The following is a 25,451-nucleotide window of genomic DNA, read 5'->3' on the forward strand; positions in this document are numbered from 1 at the left end:
CCCTTAGCGCAGTTAGGGTGCTAAAAAGTGCCACACATGTGGTATCGCCGTACTCAGGAGAAGTAGTACAATGTGGTTTGGGGTGTATTTTTACACATCCCCATGCTGAGTGGGAATAATATCTCTGTAAAAGGACAATTGTGTGTAAAAAAAAAAAAAAAAAATTGTCATTTACGGAGATATTTCTCCCACCCAGCATGGGTATGTGTAAAAATACACCCCAAAACACATTATACTACTTCTCCTGAGTACGGCAATACCACATGTGTGGCACTTTTTTGCAGCCTAACTTTGCGCTAAGGGGCCCAAAGTCCAATGAGCACCTTTAGGCTTTACAGGGGTGCTTACAATTTAGCACCCCCCAAAATGCCAGGACAGTAAACACACCCCACAAATGACCCCATTTTGGAAAGTAGACCCTTCAAGGTATTCAGAGAGGAGCATAGTGAGTCCGTGGCAGATTTCATTTTTTTTTGTCACAAGTTAGAAGAAATGGAAACTTTTTTTGTTTTTTTTTTTGTTTTGTCACAAAGTGTCATTTTCCGCTAACTTGTGACAAAAAATAAAATCTTCTATGAACTCACCATGCCTCTCAGTGAATACTTTGGGATGTCTTCTTTCCAAAATGGGGTCATTTGGGGGGTATTTATACTATCCTGGAATTTTAGCCCCTCATGAAACATGACAGGTGGGCAGAAAAGTCAGAGATGCTTGAAAATGGGAAAATTCACTTTTGGCACCATAGTTTGTAAACGCTATAACTTTTACCCAATCCAATAAATATACACTGAATGTTTTTTTTTTTATCAAAGACATGTAGCAGAATAACTTTCGTGCTCAAATGTATAGGAAATTTTACTTTATTTGAAAAATGTCAGCACAGAAAGTTAAAAAAGTCATTTTTTTGACAAAATTCATGTCTTTTTTGATGAATATAATAAAAAGTAAAACTCGCAGCAGCAATCAAATGGCACCAAAAGAAAGCTTTATTAGTGACAAGAAAATGAGGTAAAATTCATTTAGGTGGTAGGTTGTATGACCGAGCAATAAACCGTGAAAGCTGCAGTGGTCTGAATGGAGAAAAAGGCTCTGGTCCTTAAGGGGTAGAAAGACTGTGGTCCTCAAGTGGTTAAAGACATGATATGTAGACTTGTGCAGAATGATAAGATAACCTTTCCCCACCTAGAGTTAAAGGACTTCTGAGGCCAAAATAACGAAAATGATACTTTACCTTTTTATCTGCAGAATCCACGGAGGACGCCCTCCGCGTCCTCCGCTCCGTACCGCCGTCAATCTAGACCTTTTAGTTCCCCCAGGGCTTGTCCCGACCCCACCGAACGGGCCGCATCCATTCCACCCCTAAGATGGCCGCCGCCTTGATCCGCGGCTGCACAGTACGCTTTGGCACGAGTGCGACTGCGTAGCCTTTAGCCAGCCTCCAGCCGCGTAGTGGTTCCCGGCATCCTCCTGAAGTGTACGTCAGGCGCGGCTGGAGGCGGGCTAAAGGCTGCGCAGTCGCACTTGCGGCAAAGCGTACTGCACAGCCACAGATCAAGGCGGCGGCCATCTTAGGGGTGGAATGGATGGGACCCGTTCAGTGGGGTCGGGACACGCCCTGGGGGAACTAAAAGGTCTAGATTGACGGTGGTACGGAGCGGAGGACGTGGAGGGCGTCCTCCGTGGATTCTGCAGATAAAAAGGTAAAGTGTCATTTTCGTCATTTTGGCCTCGGAAGTCCTTTAAGTCAACATTTTATGGCCTGCCCATGTGATTCTCCCTGAGCATACTGGGTATTCTGTAAATCAGAGCTTTATTTATTTTTAGGAGCGATCCGCCGACCACATCCGCCAGTGAAACCGCTTGGCTAATGTATTTCAATGGGATGGTGCACACCAGCAGTTTGAAGTTTTTAGCAAACCGCAAACGTGGGTCCTGCAGCACGTTTGCGGTTTGCAGAAGCATTTCTGCCTCAAAGTAAAGTATAGGAAAAACGCAAACCGCTCTGGAAAACGCTACATCAGAACGGTTTGCCAGGCGTTTTTGTTACAGAAGCTGTTCAGTAACAGCTTTTAGGGCCCATTCACACCTGAGCGGGAATTGCGCGATTCCCACTCATGGCAAACCGCTAGCGGTTTAGTAAAAACCGCTACACATTGTTGCAAATGGCAGTGTTCTCACTGATATTTGGTGTGTGAGTAGTAGTACACATTGCCAGCAGTGATATTTGGTGTGTGAGTAGTAGTACACATTGCCAGCAGTGATATTTGGCGTGTGAGACAAGGAGTTAACTTTGTAACCAAGAGCTGCTGCCTGTGGTGCCTGTAACCTGATCCCTCAGTGAGCTCAGCTGGGAGGAGTTGCCTCTCTCACTCCATCCCTAAGGGCTCTTTCACATATGCGCAGATTTTCTGCGTTTTAACGCAACGCTAAAACTTGCGTTAACCAAGGTAAGATGATAGTCCATCGACTTTCATTTTACCTTTCACACCCGAAGCTGCGTTTCGGTATGTTGCGGTTCCGACGCACCCGGGCGCAGTTTTTCCTCCAACGCAACCGGGAGGCGCCGGTTTCCGCGTTGTCTGATGTGAAAGAGCCCTAACTCTTCACTGCGCTTCCTGTTTCTTCCACTGTGATCTGAATCGTTCACTGTGATGATCCGGATGATTCGACTCACAAAAAGGATTGGGATCAAAGACCCGAATCGTTCATGATCCGGACAACACTGATACACCAGCGGTTCTAGATGCTTGCTTGACTTACCAAGGGTGAAAAGGGATAATTTGCATATTTAGTAGCAGTGCATTGTGGGTAACCACAAATGTTCGCTTATAGCTGAATTATTGCAGATTTCCTTCTGTTTTAAGAAGGCAAATTACACCAAGCTTTGTTTTTTTAGTAGGAGGTCTTTTTGGTCCCTTTTATCCCCCTATACATTCCGAGTGGTTTGGGTCACCCTCAGCTGCTTGGTTACTCTGTTGTACTGGTCCAAGCCCTATCTCATACAGCCACATCAATGAGTGAATCTGGGATGAATTTGATTGATCATTTGCATGCGGCTAAGATTAAGTGTAGTATCTGTTCTTGAGGTTTTTGGGAGGCATGTTACTGGGAACCCCGGCCTGGTCTCCCGGGGGAAGGAACCTTGAATGAGTTGAGCAGGGGGGATGGGGACCTCTGGTCCTCTAGTAAAGGTGTCTGTCCTGATTTATAATTCTCAGGGGCTGATTGAATGGATCTACCATGATCGAAGCTGAAGGGCTGAGGGCTTTGCTTAGGCGTACTGCCCCTGGAAGTGGCGCTCCAGGTGTACCTGAAAAACCTAGGATGTGGCAGATCCTAGGCGGAGTAAGGTGCTTTAGTCTGTGCTGCCCATATGCATTGCTGACTAACGCAGCTCCCCGGCCTTTTGGCTAGGGAGAGTGCGGAATTTTTATCACTCCGGCCGCAAGGTCGGGGCCAGCTTGCTGGCACTGGGGACTTGTCCCCGGGGGACTTCGGTTCCCACCCGGCTCCCTCTCGGGGGAGCCACCGACCATGTGGGAAGCCACATGGCCAGACCCTGTGGGTAACCACAGGGCACGTTGTAGTCCTCCAATCCTTCGGGTGTCGGAGGACTCCACCAGGGTCCTCCAACCCCTCGGGTGTTGGAGGATGCCAAGCACCCCCTGCGCCGATGGCAAAGGGGATAATTTCCCTTCGGGGAACAACGGAAAGGGCCCTGCTTTTTTGTGGGGCCTGGGGCTACTCATGCACGTTTTGTGGGGGTGCTTTAGGGCACTCACACTTTTTCCATGCATGGGGCTAATAGCCTTGCTTACTCAGGGACTCCTGTTGCATGCAACAGGAGCCAAGAAAGCTAAAAAAAAAAAAATAGATTTTTTTCAACCATATCAATCCCTGCCAAGTACTGATGAGGACCAAAAGTCTGAAACAGGCTGTTTACATGTGGGGTTGATATGACTGTTTAAAATGTAAAGCTGTATGCTTGCTATACACCAGCGGTTCTGGATGCTTGCTTGGCTTACCAAGGGTGAAAAGGGATAATTTGCATATTTAGTAGCAGTGCATTGTGGGTAACCACAAATGTTCACTTATAGCTGAATTATTGCAGATTTCCTTCTGTTTTAAGAAGGCAAATTACTCCAATACAGTGGGTAGCATTGCAGGAAGTGACGACAGTGGAACGCACGCTGGAACGTGGAAGAGGTGAGTCATCCTCACCCGCTGCCTCTTACTAATAGTGGCGGCTGCTGCTGAGCTTAAACAGGAGGGGGAGCGCACATGGGGGACCCAGGTGAGAGAGGGGGGTCCTGCTGAGCTTAAGCTGGAGGGGGAGCGCACATGGGGGACCCAGGTGAGGGAGGGGGGGGTCTTGCTGAGCTTAAGCTGCAGGGGGAACGCACATGGGGGACCCAGGTGAGGGAGGGGGGGGGGGTCTTGCTGAGCTTAAGCTGCAGAGGGAGCACACATGGGGGACCCAGGTGAGGGGGGTCCTGCTGAGCTTAAGCTGGAGGGGGAGCGCACATGGGGGACCCAGGTGAGGGGGGTTCCGACCCCCCTCCTCGCCGCTGTGCTCAATACCCCCTTCCTGCTCTCTACCCCCTTATGCGGTTTATGCTACGCCGCGGGTCGGCTAGTCTATTATATTTATCAATGCATGGCGACAAAATGCATTGCTTTAAGCATGCATTTTGTCCTCATGCAAGGCCTGGGTTGTGTCACAAAGCGTAGCCTTGTTCTCCTGTACCTCCTCTTCCATCCTGTGTGCTGGGTTAGCGTTGCCGGTCCCATTGGTACTCGGACAGCTTTTCAGGATCGCATTTGTATAAAATGTATCAATGCATGGCGGTAAACTGCATTGGCCTTAAGCGTGCAGTTTTTCCCCATACATGTATGCCTTTTTTTGGGAGTTTTATTTGTTTTATTGGCAGTCAAGTATAATTGACTCACTGCTCTGCAAACATGAATCCCTCCTTTTATTCTGAGCCTAAGATCTATAAGTGCTCCCCCACTATTTCCAACCCATTTTGCAGAAGTTTCCATCATTTTGCAAGTTTTTTCAGGCCTGCAAGGCAGGCAAGCTCGGGTCCCCATTGACTTCCATTAGGCTCGGTGTTCAGCCGAATATCCCGAACCTCTGAACCATTTTCGGCTGAGCCGACCCCGAATATCTGGGTGTTCGATCAACACTACTAACTACTACCTATCTAAAATGGTAGCAGTAGCACACACAGAATAAAATACTCTGTCACAAACAAAATCACTTCTCTAATCCCTAATACATGCCCTACCTTGCAGCTAAAATAAATGACTGCAATCCATGTCTTATAGTGAACGTCCAGACTAAAAATCTACTCAGCTGCACTAAAAAGGCCTGGTGTTTCTTTAACAGTTTCACAGCATCAGAACTGTTTTTCTTATCTAAGCCTCATTTTTAGCTGCACAGAAGAAAACTGCCCGGGCATTTTTCCCCTGATGCTGTGCAAAGCATGATGGGAATTCTCCTTCTACTGTTTTGGCACAATTTTTTTTTTTTTTTTAATTTTGAATTTGAGATTTGAAGCCTAGCGTGTGCAGCTGGGAGGGGTAATCAGGACACAGGACAGTTGGAAATGTGTCTCATGCTTCCTGTCACCTCCTTTCAACCAAAAATATGGCTGCTCCCATGAAAGCACAAACATTTGCCTGTTCTTTTAAAACAAGGTGGGTAAGATATTATATTACCTATCTATTAATTAACATAACCTAATGACAGTATGTGTGTTTAGGCTGAAGGTCCCCTTTAAACTTCCCATACACTGGTCGATTTCTGCTATCGATACATGGCTGATTTGATCACTCTGATCAAATTGGCTAGAAATCAATGCAGCAGGAAGCATGATCGACCGACCGATCGATTTCTGACCAATTTCAATCAATTTACTTAATCGGTCTGGACAGAAAATCTAGATCAATCAGCTGCTGGCAGCCGATCAATGGCCCATAGCGTTGCATTGGATTGAATAGTGCAACACTGCATTTCAATCGATTTTCAATGGAAATCTGTTCCTAGTGTTTGGCACACATCAGATAAATTGCTGTCAGATTCGACATGACAGACATCTGACAGGAATCTATCTGATGGTCGAATCTGCTGCAAATCTATAAGTGTATGGGTACCTTAACACTGACTATGAACTGTTAGTCACACAATGCACTAACTGTCTAAATCAATCAAAGCTAATCTGTCTAAATCACAACAAGCTAGCTGACAGCAAAGCAATTAGAATACAATAGAAAAGAATAGAAAATACAACAGAAATTCTCAAATTGAACAATAGAATCACACTTGCACAGTCAAGGCCCATACACACGTCAGATTTTTTTAAACAACGGGTCGTTTGGACGTCCCGTCGTTCAGTCGTCCGCTCGTTAAATTGGGCGTGTGTACAGTCCGTCCTTCAGCTGATAAGACTGGTTTTGAGCGATCCGCCTGGCGGATCCGACGTGTGTATGGGCCTTAACACAACCTCTCGCAACACTATTAAACGCTGCAAGGAGCAATTCGTAAAATGGCTGCCTTATATAGGGAGGAGTGGCTCATTCCTATTGGTTGCTAGGGACATGCTAGGGACAAAAGTGCATTCTCTTAGTTATTCGAAGCACTTGGAATTACGGGTCGTAATCAAAATTACGAGTGCAAGTTTGAGTGCTCTGGTAATTGGTACCCGTAATTCCTCTCGATTATGGATGTCCGTTTCAGATTTCGTATCGTAACTGACATTTACAACTCATAATTACAGAAAGCCCTGATTATCGAATCGGTACGAGCACCACTAGTCTAGAGGGGAAGAAAGGTGTGGGTGTGACGACCAATTTTGAAACTCAATGCACTAACCCAATTTTCATTTAACAAAGTTTCATCAGGGTTTAGGACTTCACACCAAGCAATCTATATATATAATAGACTAAGTGCCTCAACCTTCAAACAAGAAGAAGAAGTAGCGCCCTGCCCCCAGGGCCGGTCCAAGCAAGAAGAAGGGGCTGGTCCAAGCAAGAAGAAGAAGTAGTGTCATATCAAACCAAGGGCAAAGAGGGATAATTTGCATATTTAGTAGCGGTGCATTGTGGGTAACCACAAATGTTCACTTATAGCTGAATTATTGCAGATTTGCTTCTGTTTTAAGAAGGCAAATTACACCAAGCTTTGCTTTTTTTAGTAGGAGGGCTTTTTGGTCTCTTTTATCCTCCTATACACATTCTTAGTAGTTTGGGTCACCCTGAGCTGCTTGGTTACTCTGTTGTACTGGTCCAAGCCCTATCTCATACAGCCGTATCAATCCTTGCCAAGAACTGATGAGGACTGAATTTCTGAAATAGACTGTCTCATGTGGGTTTGATATGACTGTATAAAATGAAAAACTGTAGGGCCTGATTCACAAAGCAGTGCAAACTGTTTAGCATGAGTGTGCTAAACAATTAGCACGTGAAGTGCCGCTCGCAGACTTTTGTATGCGCAAAGTGCCGCGATTTGCGCGATAGCGGTCTTTTGTGTGCGCAATTTGCCGCGAGTCGCATGATTGCGGAGTTTTGTGCGCGCAAAGTGCTGCGATTCACGGCAAATTGCGCGTGCAAAAGACCGCTATCGCGCAAATCGCGGCACTTTGCGCGTGCAAAAGTCTGCGAACGGCACTTCACGTGCTAACTGTTTAGCACACTCATGCTAAACAGTTTGCACCGCTTTGTGAATCAGGCCCATAGGCTTGCTTGACTTACCAAGGGTGAAAAGGAATAATTTGCATATTTAGTAGCAGTGCATTGTGGGTAACCACAAATGTTCACTTATAGCTGAATTATTGCAGATTTGCTTCTATTTTAAGAAGCCAAATTACACCAAGCTTTGATTTTTTTAGTAGAAGGTCTTTTGGACCCTTTTATCCTCCTATATACATTCCGAGTGGTTTGGGTCACCCTGAGCTGCTTGGTTACTCTGTTGTACTGGTCCAAGCCCTATATCATACAGCCATATCAATCCTTGCCCTGTACAGATGAGGACCAAAAGTCTGAAGCAGGCTGTCACATGTGGGTTTGATATGACTGTGTAAAATTTAAAGCTAAAGGTGTGCTATACACCAGTGGATCTGGATGCTTGCTTGGGTTACTAAGGGTGAAAAAGAATAATTGGCATATTTAGTAGCAGTGCATTGTAGGTAACCACAAATGTTCACTTATAGCTGAATTATTGCAGATTTCTTTCTGTTTTAAGAAGGCAAATTACACCAATACAGTGGGTGGCATTGCAAGAAGTGACAACAGTGGAACACACGCTGGAAAACGGAAGAGGTGAGGCATCCTCGCCCGCTGCCTATTACTAATAGTGGCGGCTGCTACTGTGATTAAGCAGGAGGGGGAGCGCACATGGGGGACCCAGGTGAGGGAGGGGGGGGGGGGGTTCCTGCTGAGCTTAAGCTGGAGGACGAGCACACATGGGGGACCCAGGTGAGGGAGGGAGGGGGGGGGTTCCTGCTGAGCTTAAGCTGGAGGACGAGCACACATGGGGGACCCAGGTGAGGGGGGGTGGGTTCCTGCTGAGCTTAAGCTGGAGGGGGAGCACACATGAGGGACCCAGTTGAGGGGGGGTCCGACTCCCCTCCCCGCCGCTGTGCCCAATACCCCCTTCCTGCCCTCTACCCCCTTATGCGGCGTATGCTACGCTGCGGGTCGGCTAGTGATATATATTTTCCCTCTACAATATGACAACCTGGAATCTCATAAACTGAACTTAGCACACAGGCTGTAAGATAACAGAAATATTTCTTCTTACCGAGCTGAGCGTATATCACTCCAGTTTCATCCTTGTTCATCATCACACATCCTCGGTTGTCCACCAGTGTGATACTCCTTGTAAGCTCATAAGAGCTCCTCATCATTGTCTCTGGCCTGTCTTGTGCTGGAGCCACCTTTGCATAGATTCTGTAGTCTGCATTATCCACAACATACTTACAGGAGTTGATGAAGGAGGATTTGCCATGACCAGTTAAACCAAACAACTGCAGGAGGAGCCGGTTATAGCCCTGGCTTCCATGAGTACAATCATTGAAGCTGAAATTCTGAACAGATTGCCTCATTTTCTCACACTCCATTGTTGTAACTCCAGAGAGGACCTCACAATGCTGCTTCTGCCTCTGCTGCCTGCGCACAACTAACTGCAGAGGAAAGAATGGGAAAACGAAAGTAAAACTGTTTTACAAAGATTCTAATAATAACCAAACTAGCAAGCATAATTTCCGAGAAAATGTTATTTACTTTGTAGGAAGAGGAGTGGTAACCACCCCACCCATACAGACAGTCTTTATCATAAAGAATGTGGAATATTTATTCCCTGTACCAAAATGCTCACATTTATTTCTTCATCCCCTTCTGTACACATAGATAAATAAATAAATGAATTTAAACACTAAATTACTGGTATCTATATATATAATAGAGTAAGTGCCTCAACCTTCAAACAAGAAGAAGAAGTAGCGCCCTGCCCCCAGGGCCGGTCCAAGCAAGAAGAAGGGGCTGGTCCAAGCAAGAAGAAGAAGTTGTGGCATATCAAACCAAGAGCAAAGAGGGATAATTTGCATATTCAGTAGCAGTGCATTGTGGGTAACCACAAATGTTCACTTATAGCTAAATTATTGCAGATTTGCTTCTGTTTTAAGAAGGAACATTACACCAAGCTTTGCTTTTTTTAGTAGGAGGGCTTTTTGGTCTCTTTTATCCTCCTATATACATTCTTAGTAGTTTGGGTCACCCTGAGCTGCTTGGTTACTCTGTTGTACTGGTCCAAGCCCTATCTCATACAGCCTTATCAATTCCTGCTATGTACTGATGAGGACTAAAAGTCTGAAATAGGCTGTCACATGTGGGTTTGATATGACTGTGTAAATTTCAAGCTATAGGGCCTGATTCACAAAGTGGTGCAAACTGTTTAGCACGGGTGTGCTAAACAGTTAACACATGAAGTGCCGTTCGTGGACTTTTGCGCGCGCAAAGTGCTGCAATTCGCGGCAAATTGCGTGCGCAAAAGACCACGATCGCGGAAATCGCTGCACTTTGCGTGCGCAAAAGTCTGCGAACGGCACTTCACGTGCTAAACAGTTTGCACTGCTTTGTGAATCAGGCCCATAGGCTTGCTTGACTTACCAAGGGTGAAAAGGAATAATTTGCATAAAGCTTTGCTATTTTTAGTAGGAGGGCTTTTTGGTCTCTTTTATCCTCCTATATACATTCTTAGTAGTTTTGGTCACCCTGAGCTGCTTGGTTACTCTGTTGTACTGGTCCAAGCCCTATCTCATACAGCCATATCAATCCCTGCTATGTACAGATGAGGACCAAAAGTCTGAAATAGGCTGTCACATGTGGGTTTGATATGACTGTGTAAAATTTAAAGCTATAGGGCCTGATTCACAAAATGGTGCAAACTGTTTAGCACGTGAAGTGCCACGATTCGCGCGATCGTGGTCTTTTGCGCGCGCAATTTGCTGCGATTCGCGGACTTTTGCGCGCGCAAAAGTCCGCGAACGGCACTTCACGTGCTAACTGTTTAGCACACCCGTACTAAACAGTTTGCACTGCTTTGTGAATCAGGCATATAGGCTTGCTTGACTTACCAAGGGTGAAAAGTAATAATTTGCATATTTAGTAGCAGTGCATTGTGGGTAACCACAAATGTTCACTTATAACTGAAATATTGCAGATTTTCTTCTGCTTTAAGAAGCCAAATTACACCAAGCTTTGATTTTTTTAGTAGAAGGTCTTTTTGGTCCCTTTTATCCCCCTATACATTCCGAGTGGTTTGGGTTGCCCTGAGCTGCTTGGTTACTCTGTACTGATGTACTGATGAGGACCAAAAGTCTGAAACAGGCTGTCTACATGTGGGTTTGATATGGCTGTGTAAAATTTAAAGCTGTAGGCTTGCTATACACCAGTGGTTCTGGATGCTTGCTTGGGTTACTAAGGGTGAAAAGGGATAATTTGCATATTTAGTAGCAGTGCATTGTGGGTAACCACAAATGTTCTCTTATAGCTGAATTATTGCAGATTTCCTTCTGTTTTAAAAAGGCAAATTACAGCAATACAGTGGGTGGCATTGCAGGAAGTAACAACAGTGGAACGCACGCTGGAAGAGGTTAGGCATCCCCGCCCACTGCCTCTTACTAATAGTGGCGGCTGCTACTGTGCTTAAGCTGGAGGGGGAGCACACATGGGGGACCCAGTTGAGGGGGGGTCTGACCCCCCTCCCTGCCGCTGTGTCCAATACCCCCTTCCTGCCCTCTACCCCCTTATGCGGCGTATGCTACGCCGCGGGTCGGCTAGTACTGTATATCCCAGCTATCCATCTTTAGAAGGCACAGTATCTATCTTTGAACCAAATACCTTTTATCCTCTTTGGCTCCCAGGTGGCATACAATTAAAAGAGGCACGTTAACAACTTCACTCCCTGCGCATGAGTCCTGGGGTTGTCTGAGCGTTCTTTCTCTCCATCATCTCCAGCAGTGCAGCAGAGAGGGCAGAGTTGGACTTGATGTTGGCAAGGGGTGCATAAGTGCCCTGGGATGTCACATGACCAGGCTGTCAGCTGAGCTGCATGCAGGCAACATGTTATGTACTGTAAGTAGTTGCTTGCTGGCTGCTGCTGTCACTTGCTGGCAGGCTCGGCATGATCACTTCCTGTCCTGCCCCGCTGGGAATCTGGGATCTCTTTCATCCTCCAGTGCATGCGGGGGACGCAGCGGTGCTGCCACGTGAGCGAGTCATGTGCTAGTGTGCTACCAGCCATCCAGCCTGCTTGACCGAATGGGTCTGGCTGCTTCAAGCCTTCTTAAATGTTTTGTCATGGGTGGCCCAGGCCTACAGGAGCAAGACTGGTGGAGAAGATTCAGGTGAATGTATTCCCCTGGTGGCTGGCATTAGACCATAGCCAGGTGCTTTGATTGAATGAAAATTGAATTTTAACTACTTGCCGACTGCTTCACGCCAACTGGCGTGAGCAGTGCGACAGCCCCAGGACGGCTCCACGCCAATTGGCGTGAACGGCTGTCTATGGGGCTAGCAGGAGATTGCGCGCACGCTGCGTGCACATCTCCTGCTTGGGGGACGAAGCTCCATCCCGCCTTCAGTCTCCAAGTGGCAATCGCTGCTCGGGAAACTGTTAGACGGCGAAACCGTTGTCTAATTACTTTGTACAGCGCTGCGATCTGCAGCAGCGCTGTACTGGGGTCAGCCGTGTGACACGGCTGTCCCCCTGGGACACAGGGGAGTGATCCGCTGTGATAGGCTGAAGCCTATCATAGCCGATCGCAGTGATTGGCTGGCCAGGGAAGGAGGGATATAAGAAAAATTTTAAAAAAATAGTACATTTTATTAAAAAAAATTCAACAAAATAAATATTTACAAAAAAACAAACAAACACCTGGGGGGGGGGGGGGGGGGGGGGGCGATTAGACCCCACCAACAGAGAGCTCTGTTGGTGGGGAGAAAAGGGGGGGATCACTTGTGTGCTGAGTTTGGCCTTAAAGCTGCAGTGGCCATTTTAGTAATACATGTCCTGGTCACAAGGGGGGGGGGGGGGGGTTAACTCCGCAGTCCTCAAGTGGTTAAACAGAGTGATCATTTAAAACTACATTTATTTTTAAACATATACAGTATATGTATCCTACTAATATTATAAATGGGGACGATTCGATGTTTGGATGTTTGTTACTCAATCACGCAACAATGGCTGAATGGATTTGAATGAAATTTGGCACACACATAGTACATTACCTGGAATAACATACAGGATACTTTTACTCCCATAACCAAAAAGTGGGCAGAGACGAATACAAATTTCCCTAGGAAAATGTAAACTGCAGCCATTGTTAGAATCACAGGGTTCTCAAACTTTGCACAGTTGGTCGTTGGGTGACTGGGATTAATATTCAGGGAAGTGGGTGGAGCCTACAAAAGCCAATCAAAATTAACCTATTGATTTTCAAGGGGAATATTTAATTGCTGCCTTTCTTGCACTGTTAATGGCACAAGCCTCAAACCTGGTATAGTTGGTCATTGGGTGACTGGGGTTCAAATTGAGAAAAGGGGGTTTAGCCACAGCCAATCAGCTCCCAACAACCCACATTATAAGGTTGTAAAATGGCTCAGGTCACAGATAACGTCCAGGGAACATCAGATTTCCAGAATTTACATAGGAAAACAGAAACGGCAATATCTAAGGTAACAGGCGGCACCATTGTTTATTGATCTACAATTGACCATTACATGTGCGCTAGAAGTGTAGCGAACGGTTCGCCGGCGAACTTCGGGGGTTCGCGTTCGCCTGCACCAGGCGAACTTTTGCGGAAGTTCGATTCGCCCCATAATGCACTATGAGGGTCAACTTTGACCCTCTGCATCACAGTCAGCAGGCACATTGTAGCCATTCAGGCTACACTAAGCCCTGGAGCCCCACCCCCCCTTATATAAGGCAGCCTCCGGCGGCCACTACAGTCACTCGTCTGCCTGCTATTAGACAGACTAGGGAAAGCTGCTGCAGACTTGTTCTTCTAGGGACAGATTAGTTAGGTTCTTGGCTGCTTAGCTTGCTCCTGGCTGATAGTTATTGCTTTTATAGCACCCCTCAATAGCTCTTGTCAGAGCTCATCCTGTACTTTTTTTTTTTTTCTGTGTGTCAAACTGACACTTTTGTTGCATGCACAGCATTGCTAATTGATAGTGTGTGTGCCACTGCCAGCAGCCCAGCACATTCAGTGACTACCTGTGTGTGCTGCACATTGTACTACCCAGTACTGCATATACACCAGTACCTGTTGTGTATACTTAACCCACCTCATCACTGCATATACCTAGCGTTGTGTTGAGTGAACCCAGCTCACTGCATCTAACTAGCTGTTGTGTTGAGTGAGAACCCACCTGGCCACCTCACTGCATCTAACTACCTGTTGTGTTGAGTGAGAACCCACCTCACTGCATCTGAAGTACCTTTACTGTTCATTGAACCCAGCTCACTGCATCTAACTACCCAGTACCTGTTGTGTATACTTAACCCACCTCATCACTGCATATACCTAGCGTTGTGTTGAGTGAACCCAGCTCACTGCATCTAACTAGCTGTTGTATTGAGTGAGAACCCACCTGGCCACCTCACTGCATCTAACTACCTGTTGTGTTGAGTGAGAACCCACCCCACTGCATCTGAAGTACCTTTACTGTTCAGTGAACCCAGCTCACTGCATCTAACTACCCAGTACCTGTTGTGTATACTTAACCCACCTCATCACTGCATATACCTAGCGTTGTGTTGAGTGAACTCAGCTCACTGCATCTAACTAGCTGTTGTGTTGAGTGAGAACCCACCTGGCCACCTCACTGCATCTAACTACCTGTTGTGTTGAGTGAGAACCCACCTCACTGCATCTGAAGTACCTTTACTGTTCAGTGAACCCAGCTCACTGCATCTAACTACCCAGTACCTGTTGTGTATACTTAACCCACCTCATCACTGCATATACCTAGCGTTGTGTTGAGTGAACCCAGCTCACTGCATCTAACTAGCTGTTGTGTTGAGTGAGAACCCACCTGGCCACCTCACTGCATCTAACTACCTGTTGTGTTGAGTGAGAACCCACCTCACTGCATCTGAAGTACCTTTACTGTTCAGTGAACCCAGCTCACTGCATCTAACTACCCAGTACCTGTTGTGTATACTTAACCCACCTCATCACTGCATATACCTAGCGTTGTGTTGAGTGAACCCAGCTCACTGCATCTAACTAGCTGTTGTGTTGAGTGAGAACCCACCTGGCCACCTCACTGCATCTAACTACCTGTTGTGTTGAGTGAGAACCCACCTCACTGCATCTGAAGTACCTTTACTGTTCAGTGAACCCAGCTCACTGCATCTAACTACCCAGTACCTGTTGTGTATACTTAACCCACCTCATCACTGCATATACCTAGCGTTGTGTTGAGTGAACCCAGCTCACTGCATCTAACTAGCTGTTGTGTTGAGTGAGAACCCACCTGGCTACCTCACTGCATCTAACTACCTGTTGTGTTGAGTGAGAACCCACCTCACAGCATATAGCTAGCTTCCCCCCGAGATGGACAAAATGGACAAACCAGGTAGAGGAAGAGGTAGAGGCAGACCCAGAGGAAGGCCACCAGGCACCGGCAGGTCTGTGCGAGGTGGTGTTGCTCTGATTTCGTGTGGACCTGCCCCAAAATACAGTGCTCAGAAGAAGGCACGTGCCATAACTTCCCAAAATCGTGAGGAGGTGCTTGAGTATTTAACACAGAACACCTCATCTCCCGCAGCCACCAGCGCTACAACAAGCACCACATCTGCTGCATTTGACACTTCGCAGGAGTTATTTGGTGGTGGTGGTGAAATCACTGATTCCCAGCCACTACTGTCACAACAAGAAGAAGGCGCAGGTACACCACCTCATACGTCTGAGTTAGGTGGCGATAGTATGGACATAACGTGTGTGGATGGGGATGATGGTGGACCACCTAAAGTTGGTGCACTTGAGGAGGTGTCTGAGGAAAGCGCAGCTGGCCAGGAGGATTATGATGACGATTATACGGATACCACATATGTTCCAGGTAGAGGAGATGACCAGGGGGACAGTTCAGAGGAGGAGTCAGAGAGGAGTAGGAGGAGACGACTCCATGATTGAAGCAGAGGGAGCTCGTCCTCAGAAACAGCTGGGGGCAGTGTCCGGCGCCATGTATCGCCAGCTATGGCCAGCCAGCACACATGCCCTTCAATGTCAGCTGCTGATGCCACCGTAGCGCCATCAGCCCAGGGGGGCTCAGCGGTTTGGAAATTTTTTAACGTGTGTGTCTCAGATCGGAGCAAAGCCATCTGTTGTCTCTGCCAGCAAAAATTGAGCCGTGGAAAGGCCAACTCTCACGTAGGGACAAGTGCCTTACGAAGGCACCTGGAGAGAAGGCACAAACAGCTATGGCAAGAACACCTGAGGAAAAGCAGCACCCCTCAAAAGACAAGCCACCCTCCTTCTCCTCTTCCTCCTTCAGGTGCATTGTCTTCATCCACTTTCTCCCTTGCACCTTCACAGCCACCCTCCTCCACACCGCCTCTTCCCTTCAGTGGTTCCTTCTCCTCTGCCCACAGCAGTACCTAGCTGTCCGTGAAGGAAGTATTTGAGCGTAAGAAGCAAATGTCTGCCAGTCACCCTCTTGCCCGGCGTCTGACAGCTGGCGTGGCGGAACTATTAGCTCGCCAGCTATTACCATACAAGCTGGTGGAGTCGGAGGCTTTCCGTAAGTTTGTGGCCATTGGTACACCGCAGTGGAAGATACCAGGCCGCAATTATTTTTCACAAAAGGCCATACCCAAACTCTACCGTGCAGTTGAGAGGCAAGTGGTGTCATCTCTGGCACACAGCATTGGGTCAAGGGTCCACCTGACCACGGATGCCTGGTCTGCCAAGCACGGGCAAGGCCACTACATTACATACACAGCCCATTGGGTCAACCTGGTGACCGATGGCAGCAAGCAGGGAGTACGTGGCTGCGCAGCGGACCGACTTGTCACACCTCCACGGCTTGCAGGCAGGCCTCCAGCCACCTCCTCTCCACCTGCTACCACCGATTCGCTGCCGTCATCCTCCTCCTCCTCCTTGGCTGGTGCCACGATCTCCTCTCCAGCTACACAGCCCCAGCACCCCAGGGTCTATGCTGCATGCCAGGTACGACGGTGTCACGCAGTGTTAGACATGTCTTGCCTGAAAGCGGAGAGTCACACTGAAGCAGCTCTCCTGGCTGCTCTTAACAAACAGGTGGAGCAATGGCTGACCCCGCACAAGCTTGAGATCGGCAACGCGGTGTGTGACAACGGCAGCAATCTCATTGCTGCGTTGAATTTGGGAAAGCTGACACACATACCCTGCATGGCACATGTGCTGAATCTGGTCGTGCAAAGATTTGTGTCCAAGTACCCAGGCTTAGAGGACGTCCTGAAGCAGGTCAGGAAGTTGTGTGGGCATTTCAGGCGCTCTTACAAGGCCATGGCACGCTTTGCGGACATTCAGCATAGAAACAACTTGCCGGTGAGACGCCTGATTTGCGATAGCCCGACTCGCTGGAATTCCACCCTGCTGATGTTCTCTCGCCTGCTAGATCAGGAGAAAGCCGTCACCCAGTACCTGTATCATTACAGTACAAGGACACAATCTGGGAGGATGGGGATGTTGTGGCCCAACAACTGGACACTGATGCGAAATGCATGCAGGGTCATGGAGCCCTTTGAGGAGGTGACCAAACTGGTGAGTCGCGATGAGGGCACCATCAGCGACTTGATCCCCTATGCCTACTTCCTGGAGCGTGCCGTGCGTAGAGTGGTGGATACAGCTGTGGAGGAGCGTGAACGAGAAGAGTTACGGCAGCAGGAGTCGTGGGAGCCATTTACACACGAACCCGATGTTCCCACAACACCTGCGGCAGCACAGAGGGGGGAGCAGGAGGAGGAAGAAGAGGAGTCATGTGGGGATGGAGAGGAGTCAGACTCTGATGATGGTGATGATGAGGAAGGTGTTTCTGCGGAGGAGGAAGAGGCGGCGGAAGAAGAACAACCGTGGCAGCCGTCACAGGGGGCTTCTGCTGCTCCACGTTCCCGTGGTATTGTTCGTGGCTGGGGGGAGGAAGAGGAGTTGCATCCCGTCACTGAGGAAGAGCAAGAGGAGATGGAGAGTACGTCTGCATCCAGCTTTGTGCAGATGTCCTCTTTCATGTTGTCCAGCCTGTTGAGGGACCCCCGTATCAAAAAACTCAAGACGAATGACCTGTACTGGGTGGCCACGCTACTAGACCCTCGGTACAGGCACAAAGTGGCGGACCTGTTACCAAGTCAACACAAGGCGGAAAGGATGCAGCACTTGCAGAACAAGCTGTCGATGATGCTTTACAATCAGTGGTGCTCAACAGAGCTCGAATATTCGAGTAGCTCGAATATTCGAGCTCTTTTTCAGCTATTCGAGCTCGGTATTCGAGCTCCGAATAGCTGCAGCTATTCGAATGGGCTATTCGAGTAAACGCGAATAGCCCATTCACTATTCGCGCTATTCGAGCTAACAGCGCTATTCGAGCTCGAATACCGAGCTCGAATAGTGTCATAGCCCAGATTGATGTCCTTAGAGCCAATCAGAGGGCTCCCAGGCCCTCTGACGGCAGCCAATCACAGAGGGGGACCCTGGCCAGCCCCTACCCTAAAAATAGCGGATGCCATTTAAGGTTTTTCCGTCCTTGCCTGACTTTGTACAGAGAGAGATCTGCTCCTTTGTGCTTTGGCTTAGCAAGTGCTTTATTGTGGTCAATCACCTAGCATTTTTGCTCACATACACCTCCTATATACACCTATATTGTTGTTAGTTAGATAGACATTGTATTTTAGTTAGTAGCTTGGGTGTTACATAGAGACAGCCAGCTGCTGCAGGCAAGCTTACAGCTTTAGCCCTCAGGGCCTGCCTGTGTGGGCAGCTGTTCTCTCCTGTCCTCTGTTAGTTTATTTCTCATCTATACCAGTATTTCTGCTGTCCTTTACTACTGAGTGATTGTATTTTGTATTGTAGTTATACTGTAACTGTACTAGGACACTCACTGTCACTGTTTGTTCATAGCTCCTGCGTGTGTGTGTGTGCGTGCACTGTCTGTAGTGTACACACACTCTATTTCCTTGTGATTACTACTGATTATTGTAATTTCTAGTTGTACTTCCTGACTGTTACTACTTACTTACTGTACTAGGGACACTCAGTCACTGTTCATAGGCTAGCTCCTGCGTGTGTGTGCGCGTGCACTCACTGTCTGTAGTGTACACACACTCTATTTCCTTGTGATTACTACTGATTATTGTAATTTCTAGTTGTACTTCCTGACTGTTACTCTTTACTTACTGTACTAGGGACACTCAGTCACTGTTTATAGGCTAGCTCCTGCGTGTGTGTGTGTGTGTGCGCGTGCACTCACTGTCTGTAGTGTACACACACTCTATTTCCTTGTGATTACTACTGATTATTGTAATTTCTAGTTGTACTTCCTGACTGTTACTACTTACTTACTGTACTAGGGACACTCAGTCACTGTTCATAGGCTAGCTCCTGCGTGTGTGTGCGCGTGCACTCACTGTCTGTAGTGTACACACACTCTATTTCCTTCTACTGAATCTGAGTGATTACTACTGATTATTGTATTTTCTAGTTAGTGTACTAGGGGACACACTCACTGTTCACTGTTCACACTTACTGATTACCGATTATTGTATTTTGTATTTGTACTGTACTAATCACTTAGCGATCTAATCACTTAGTGATTAGTGTAACCTCACCCACCAACCCACTCCATTAAAGTACCCCACTTTTTCACCCGCCCTTTTAAAAAACTTTTGTGTTTACGCCCAAAACATCTAAGATGTCTGGAAGTGGCAGCCAGTGCGGTTTGGGCAAGGGGAAGGGCAGCAAGGGAGTCAGGAAGAGAGGGAGCAGCATTGTGGCAAGCCGTGGCCGCGCCACCATGCACAGTTCCGCAGCAGCAGCGTCAGTGGCTAACATTCCTCCTATAGCCACTGGCCGTGGACGCCTTGGGCGCCCAGCAGGAGCATCTGCAACTCACGCTGCAGAGACACAGCAGCAGCAGCGTGTAGCACCTGCTCCTATTTTCCTCCAGCCGGGTCGGAAACGTCCCATTGAGGAAAAGGATGCAGCCACTGTGGTGCAACTGATGACGGAGGATGAGCAGCCCGCCATCAGCTCTGCATCCGAGGCCTCCACCCTCACCACCACCACCCCTGTTCGCAGCAGCCGCCCAGCAGGGCCTGGGGAGGAGGCCAGTTCACCGTCAGTCGCCGACCTGTCACTCAGCAGTCTTTTGACCCCAGGCACCATCAGGGTATTGTCTGCTGTTGTTGGCGATTTTGAGGAGGAGATGCTGATGGGCACTTTGGGGGAGGAGGGATTGGACAGCAAGACTGTGGCGACAGTCAAGCAGCCCATCCATGCATCAGGAGAGGAGTTTGGGGGGTCATCATCCCAGCAGGACATGTTTCAGGAGGGGGAGGATGATGATGACACGGTGACAAACAAAGACTGGGTGCCACCAGCTCCAGGGGATGTCGTCATCAGCAGCTCTGAGGAGGAGGAGGAGGATGCGCTTGTGGGCCTTGCAAGGAGGCGCATCATTGCAAGCATTGGCAGCAGTAGGCAGGTCCCACAGCCTGCTGGTGTCTCAGGCTCAGCAGCAGCAGCAGCAGCAGCATCTGCCAGTACCACCACCAGCCGCACCCAAGCCCCCCCCCCCAACCACCACAGGGAGACAGGCAGCAGCGGTTCCAGGCCGTAGGGGGTTGTTTGTGTCACCAATCTGGCGATTTTTCACCATGCCTACTGTGGACAGCAAGTACGCCACTTGCAACCACTGTCAGCGGAAGTTGAGCAGAGGTGCAGACCCCTTAAAGTTTAGCACCAGCTCGCTCATCAACCACCTTGCTGCTAAACATTTCCACCAGCATGAGGAGTTCCAGAGGCTGAAGGCATCTGGTGCTGGCAGTGGCACCACACCCATCACTGCACAGCCTTCAGCAGCAGCAGCAGCAACAGCAGCCACCCGCCCTCCTGCTCCTCCAGCAGCACCAGCAGGAGTGCGGAAACGCACTGCTCCTCCCCCCTCTGCAACTCCTGCCGCCGACACTGAGGCCTGTTCTGGCAGCCAGTCCTCAGTGGCCTCCTCTGCTGTGTCTGCTGATTCCCGTGCAAGCAAAAGGCCACGCCAGAGCCTTTTGAGCGAGTCCTTCCAGGGGGTGGTTAGGGCTCTGCCTCCCAGCAGCCGTCGCGTGCGGCAGCTGAACGGCTTGCTGGCACGGGCCATGTGCTCCCAACTCCTGCCGTACACGCTCGTGCAGGAGGGGAGCGACATGCGTGCGCTGCTTGCTTGTGCAGCCCCAGACTGGCAGCTCCCCAGCAGACACTTCTTCACCCGCAAGGCCATTCCTGCACTGCACCGCTTTGTGATGGCCAATGTGGAGCGAGGGCTGGAGCACGCGGTTGGTGAAAGGGTCCACATCACCATGAACTTCTGGAGCAGCCGCTTCGGGACAGGCCGCTACCTGTCCTTCACTGTCCACTGGGTCAGCTTGGTGGAAGGGGGTGAGGATGGGAGAGCAGCAGCGGGCACAGCAGCAACACAGTGGGTGGTGCCACCCCGCAGGGTCAGGGGAACTGCAGCAGGTTCCTCCGATCCTCTGCCATCCTCCGGAACACCTGGCCAAACCCCCCGCCTCAGCAGCAGCGTGAAGGCCCGCCACTGCCAAGCGCTGCTGCAGTTGGTCAGCCTTGGGAAGACCAAACTGACGGCAACCCATGTGTTGGCCAAACTCCAGGAGCAGGAGAGGATTTGGCTGACCCCCAGAGGCCTCAGAGTCGGAGAGGTGGTGGCCGACAATGGGGCCAATCTGGTTGCCGCAATAGACAGGGGAAACCTGACCCACATCCCCTGTCTTGCCCACGTGCTGAACCTGGTGGTGCAGAAATTCTTGCGCACCTACCAGGGGATGGGCGAACTGCTGGAAACGGCAAGGAACGTTGTGCGTCACTTCCGGCGCTCGCCTGCAGCCTGTGCGAGCCTGGAAGACGTGCAAAAGGAGCTGGAGCTGCCACGCCATCGGCTGATCCTTGACGTTCCGACTCGCTGGAACTCCACCCTGGCGATGTTGGAGTGTCTGGTTGAACAGAAGCACGCTGTCAACCAGTACCTTGCCCTGGCCACTGTGTCCGCCGCTCAGAGAAGGGACAGGACCAGCAACATCCCGTCCATCGTCCCCGATGATGACTGGAGGCACATGCAGCAGGTGTGCTTAGTGCTGGCTCCCTTTCTGCAGGCCACTAACATGGTGAGCAGGGACCATGCTATGGTCTGCGAGTGGGTGCCCCTGGTTTGTCTGCTGAACAGGGCCCTCGATGCTTTGCTGGAACAGGGAGCGGCAGCCTTGGACCAGCAGGAGCGTCATGCAGCTGCACAGTCCACCTCTGAGGGGGAGGAGGAGGAGGACTTGGTGGAGGTCCCTGACCTTGCTGCTGATGAGGGGGATCAGCACAGCGCAGCTGAGTTGGTGCGGGGGTGGAGAGAGGATGAGGCTGAGGAGGCAGAGGAGGAGGATGAGGACAGCACTGCCGTCGATGTGCCAGCACACGTGGCCCGCCTCTTCCCAATGGCAGCGCACATGCTGATGTGCCTGCGCAGGGACCCCAGGGTGATCCAGATGAAGCAGAGGGAGGACATCTTGATCAGCATGATGTTGGACCCACGCCTCAAGGGGAAGTTGAGCCAGTTCCTGCCGCCTGCAGGAGGAGACCCAGCGCAACAAATAAGGAGCTTGCAGCAGGCCCTTGTTGAGCGCTTGGAGGAAGCCTTCCCCCAGCCTTCCACCCCCACTGTCCAGCCAGCACAGAGGCAGCAGCAGGTGCCTGCATCCAGCAGCAAGCGCCCCACAGACCTGCTGTCTCTCAGCCACGAGCTCTACAGGACTGTAGAGGCTCCGGCAGCAGTGACTAGAGAGGAGGTGCATGCAGCAGCATCCTCCTCCGGTCACAGCAAGCGCCTGACCCGCATGGTGGCTGACTACATGGGGACCTACAGCGGGCTTGACAGCGATGCCCCTGTTGATCCCATGGAGTATTGGGTCAAGCGCCTGGAGATCTGGAGCGAGCTGGCGCAGTACGCCCTGGAAGTGCTGTCCTGTCCCCCTTCCAGCGTGCTGTCCGAGCGCTGCTTCAGTGCAGCTGGTGGCGTGGTCACCGAGAAACGCTCACGTCTGTCTCACAAGTCTGTGGACAGACTGACGTTTCTCAAGATGAACCAGGCGTGGGTGGAAGGCGAGTTCCTGGCCCCTGTTGTCGGCGAGAGGGGGACATGAACTGGCTACCGGAAGAACCATCGTTAATGTGCCTTACCACCCTTTACCACCTCCTGGCTCCTGCTCACTAAGCCAGCCTGGTTCACTTTGACTATTACGTCGCCTGCAGCCACACATTTTACACCTACAGTGGGCTGCTGTGTACTGCCCTTCTGCTGTCTGTCTGTGTTTCCCACTGCCACGGTACACAGATTTACCTTCTGCTGCCACTCTGCCACCAGCTATTACGTCAAACAATAGCTATATCTGTCTGTGTAATTTTCTGTAAAAAAAAAAAAAAATAAACCATTAAAAAAAAAAAAGGTTTAATTTTTCTGAGGTGCCCGGGTTGAAAACTGTGTTGTCCCAGTTGTGTATTGGACACGATGTGGGCTGCACGACCGGCCGCTGTCTGGGACCTCCTGCTGTGTTTATTTACAGCCCTGGTATCACCGCTAGGTACCAGGGCTATTATGTCACGCTGCCTGCCTGCTGACACACTCACACTACTCCTCCATTCCTCCTGCTGCTGCTGTCTGTCTGTGTTTCCCACTGCCAGGGTACACAGAATTACCTTCTGCTGCCACTCTGCCACCAGCTATTACGTCAAACAATAGCTATATCTGTGTAATTTTCTGTAAAAAAAAAATAAAAATAAACCATAACAAAAAAAAAGGTTTAATTTTTCTGAGGTGCCCGGGTTGAAAACTGTGTTGTCCCAGTTGTGTATTGGACACGATGTGGGCTGCACGACCGCTGTCTGGGACCTCCTGCTGTGTTTATTTACAGCCCTGGTATCACCGCTAGGTACCAGGGCTATTATGTCACGCTGCCTGCCTGCTGACACAGTCACACTACTCCTCCATTCCTCCTGCTGCTGCTTTCTGTCTGTGTTTCCCACTGCCAGGGTACACAGAATTACCTTCTGCTGCCACTCTGCCACCAGCTATTACGTCAAACAATAGCTGCTCACATTACTCCTCCATTCCTCCTGCTGCTGCTGCTGTCTGTCTGTGTTTCCCACTGCCAGGGTACACAGATTTACCTTCTGCTGCCACTCTGCCACCAGCTATTACGTCAAACAATAGCTATATCTGTGTAATTTGTTGTAAAAAAAAAAAAATAAACCATAAAAAAAAAAAAGGTTTAATTTTTCTGAGGTGCCCGGGTTGAAAACTGTGTTGTCCCAGTTGTGTATTGGACACGATGTGGGCTGCACGACCGCTGTCTGGGACCTCCTGCTGTGTTTATTTACAGCCCTGGTATCACCGCTAGGTACCAGGGCTATTATGTCACGCTGCCTGCCTGCTGCCACACTCACACTACTCCTCCATTCCTCCTGCTGCTGTTGCTGTCTGTCTGTGTTTCCCACTGCCAGGGTACACAGAATTACCTTCTGCTGCCACTCTGCCACCAGCTATTACGTCAAACAATAGCTATATCTGTGTAATTTGTTGTAAAAACAAAACAAATAAACCATTAAAAAAAGAGGTTTAATTTTTCTGAGGTGCCCGGGTTGAAAACTGTGTTGTCCCAGTTGTGTATTGGACACGATGTGGGCTGCACGACCGCTGTCTGGGACCTCCTGTTGTGTTTATTTACAGCCCTGGTATCACCGCTAGGTACCAGGGCTATTATGTCACGCTGCCTGCCTGCTGCCACACTCACACTACTCCTCCATTCCTCCTGCTGCTGCTGCTGTCTGTCTGTGTTTTCCACTGCCAGGGTACACAGAATTACCTTCTGCTGCCACTCTGCCACCAGCTATTACGTCAAACAATAGCTGCTCACATTACTCCTCCATTCCTCCTGCTGCTGCTGCTGTCTGTCTGTGTTTCCCATTGCCAGGGTACACAGAATTACCTTCTGCTGCCACTCTGCCACCAGCTATTACGTCAAACAATAGCTATATCTGTGTAATTTGTTGTAAAAACAAAACAAATAAACCATAAAAAAAAAGGTTTAATTTTTCTGAGGTGCCCGGGTTGAAAACTGTGTTGTCTCAGTTGTGTATTGGACACGATGTGGGCTGCACGACCGCTGTCTGGGACCTCCTGTTATGTTTATTTACAGCCCTGGTATCACCGCTAGGTACCAGGGCTATTATGTCACGCTGCCTGCCTGCTGCCACACTCACACTACTCCTCCATTCCTCCTGCTGCTGCTGCTGTCTGTCTGTGTTTCCCACTGCCAGGGTACACAGAATTACCTTCTGCTGCCACTCTGCCACCAGCTATTACGTCAAACAATAGCTATATCTGTGTAATTTGTTGTAAAAACAAAACAAATAAACCATTAAAAAAAGAGGTTTAATTTTTCTGAGGTGCCCGGGTTGAAAACTGTGTTGTCCCAGTTGTGTATTGGACACGATGTGGGCTGCACGACCGCTGTCTGGGACCTCCTGTTGTGTTTATTTACAGCCCTGGTATCACCGCTAGGTACCAGGGCTATTATGTCACGCTGCCTGCCTGCTGCCACACTCACACTACTCCTCCATTCCTCCTGCTGCTGCTGCTGTCTG

The 25,451-nt window shown here is 49.3% G+C and overlaps 1 protein-coding gene across 1 annotated transcript in view; it reads right to left on the reverse strand.

The window, feature by feature from the left end:
- LOC137524317 (uncharacterized) overlaps nucleotides 1-25,451 on the reverse strand; it is a 277,077-nt gene that overhangs the window by 177,309 nt on the left and 74,317 nt on the right. Inside the window, exon 2 of the mRNA XM_068244041.1 lies at nucleotides 8,804-9,185. Within this exon, the coding sequence (XP_068100142.1) occupies nucleotides 8,804-9,122 (319 nt within the window). The 5' untranslated portion in view covers nucleotides 9,123-9,185. The remainder of the gene's footprint in view (nucleotides 1-8,803; nucleotides 9,186-25,451) is intronic.

Source organism: Hyperolius riggenbachi, chromosome 7 (genome assembly GCF_040937935.1).
Source record: "Hyperolius riggenbachi isolate aHypRig1 chromosome 7, aHypRig1.pri, whole genome shotgun sequence".
In the NCBI taxonomy this organism is placed as follows: domain Eukaryota; kingdom Metazoa; phylum Chordata; class Amphibia; order Anura; family Hyperoliidae; genus Hyperolius; species Hyperolius riggenbachi.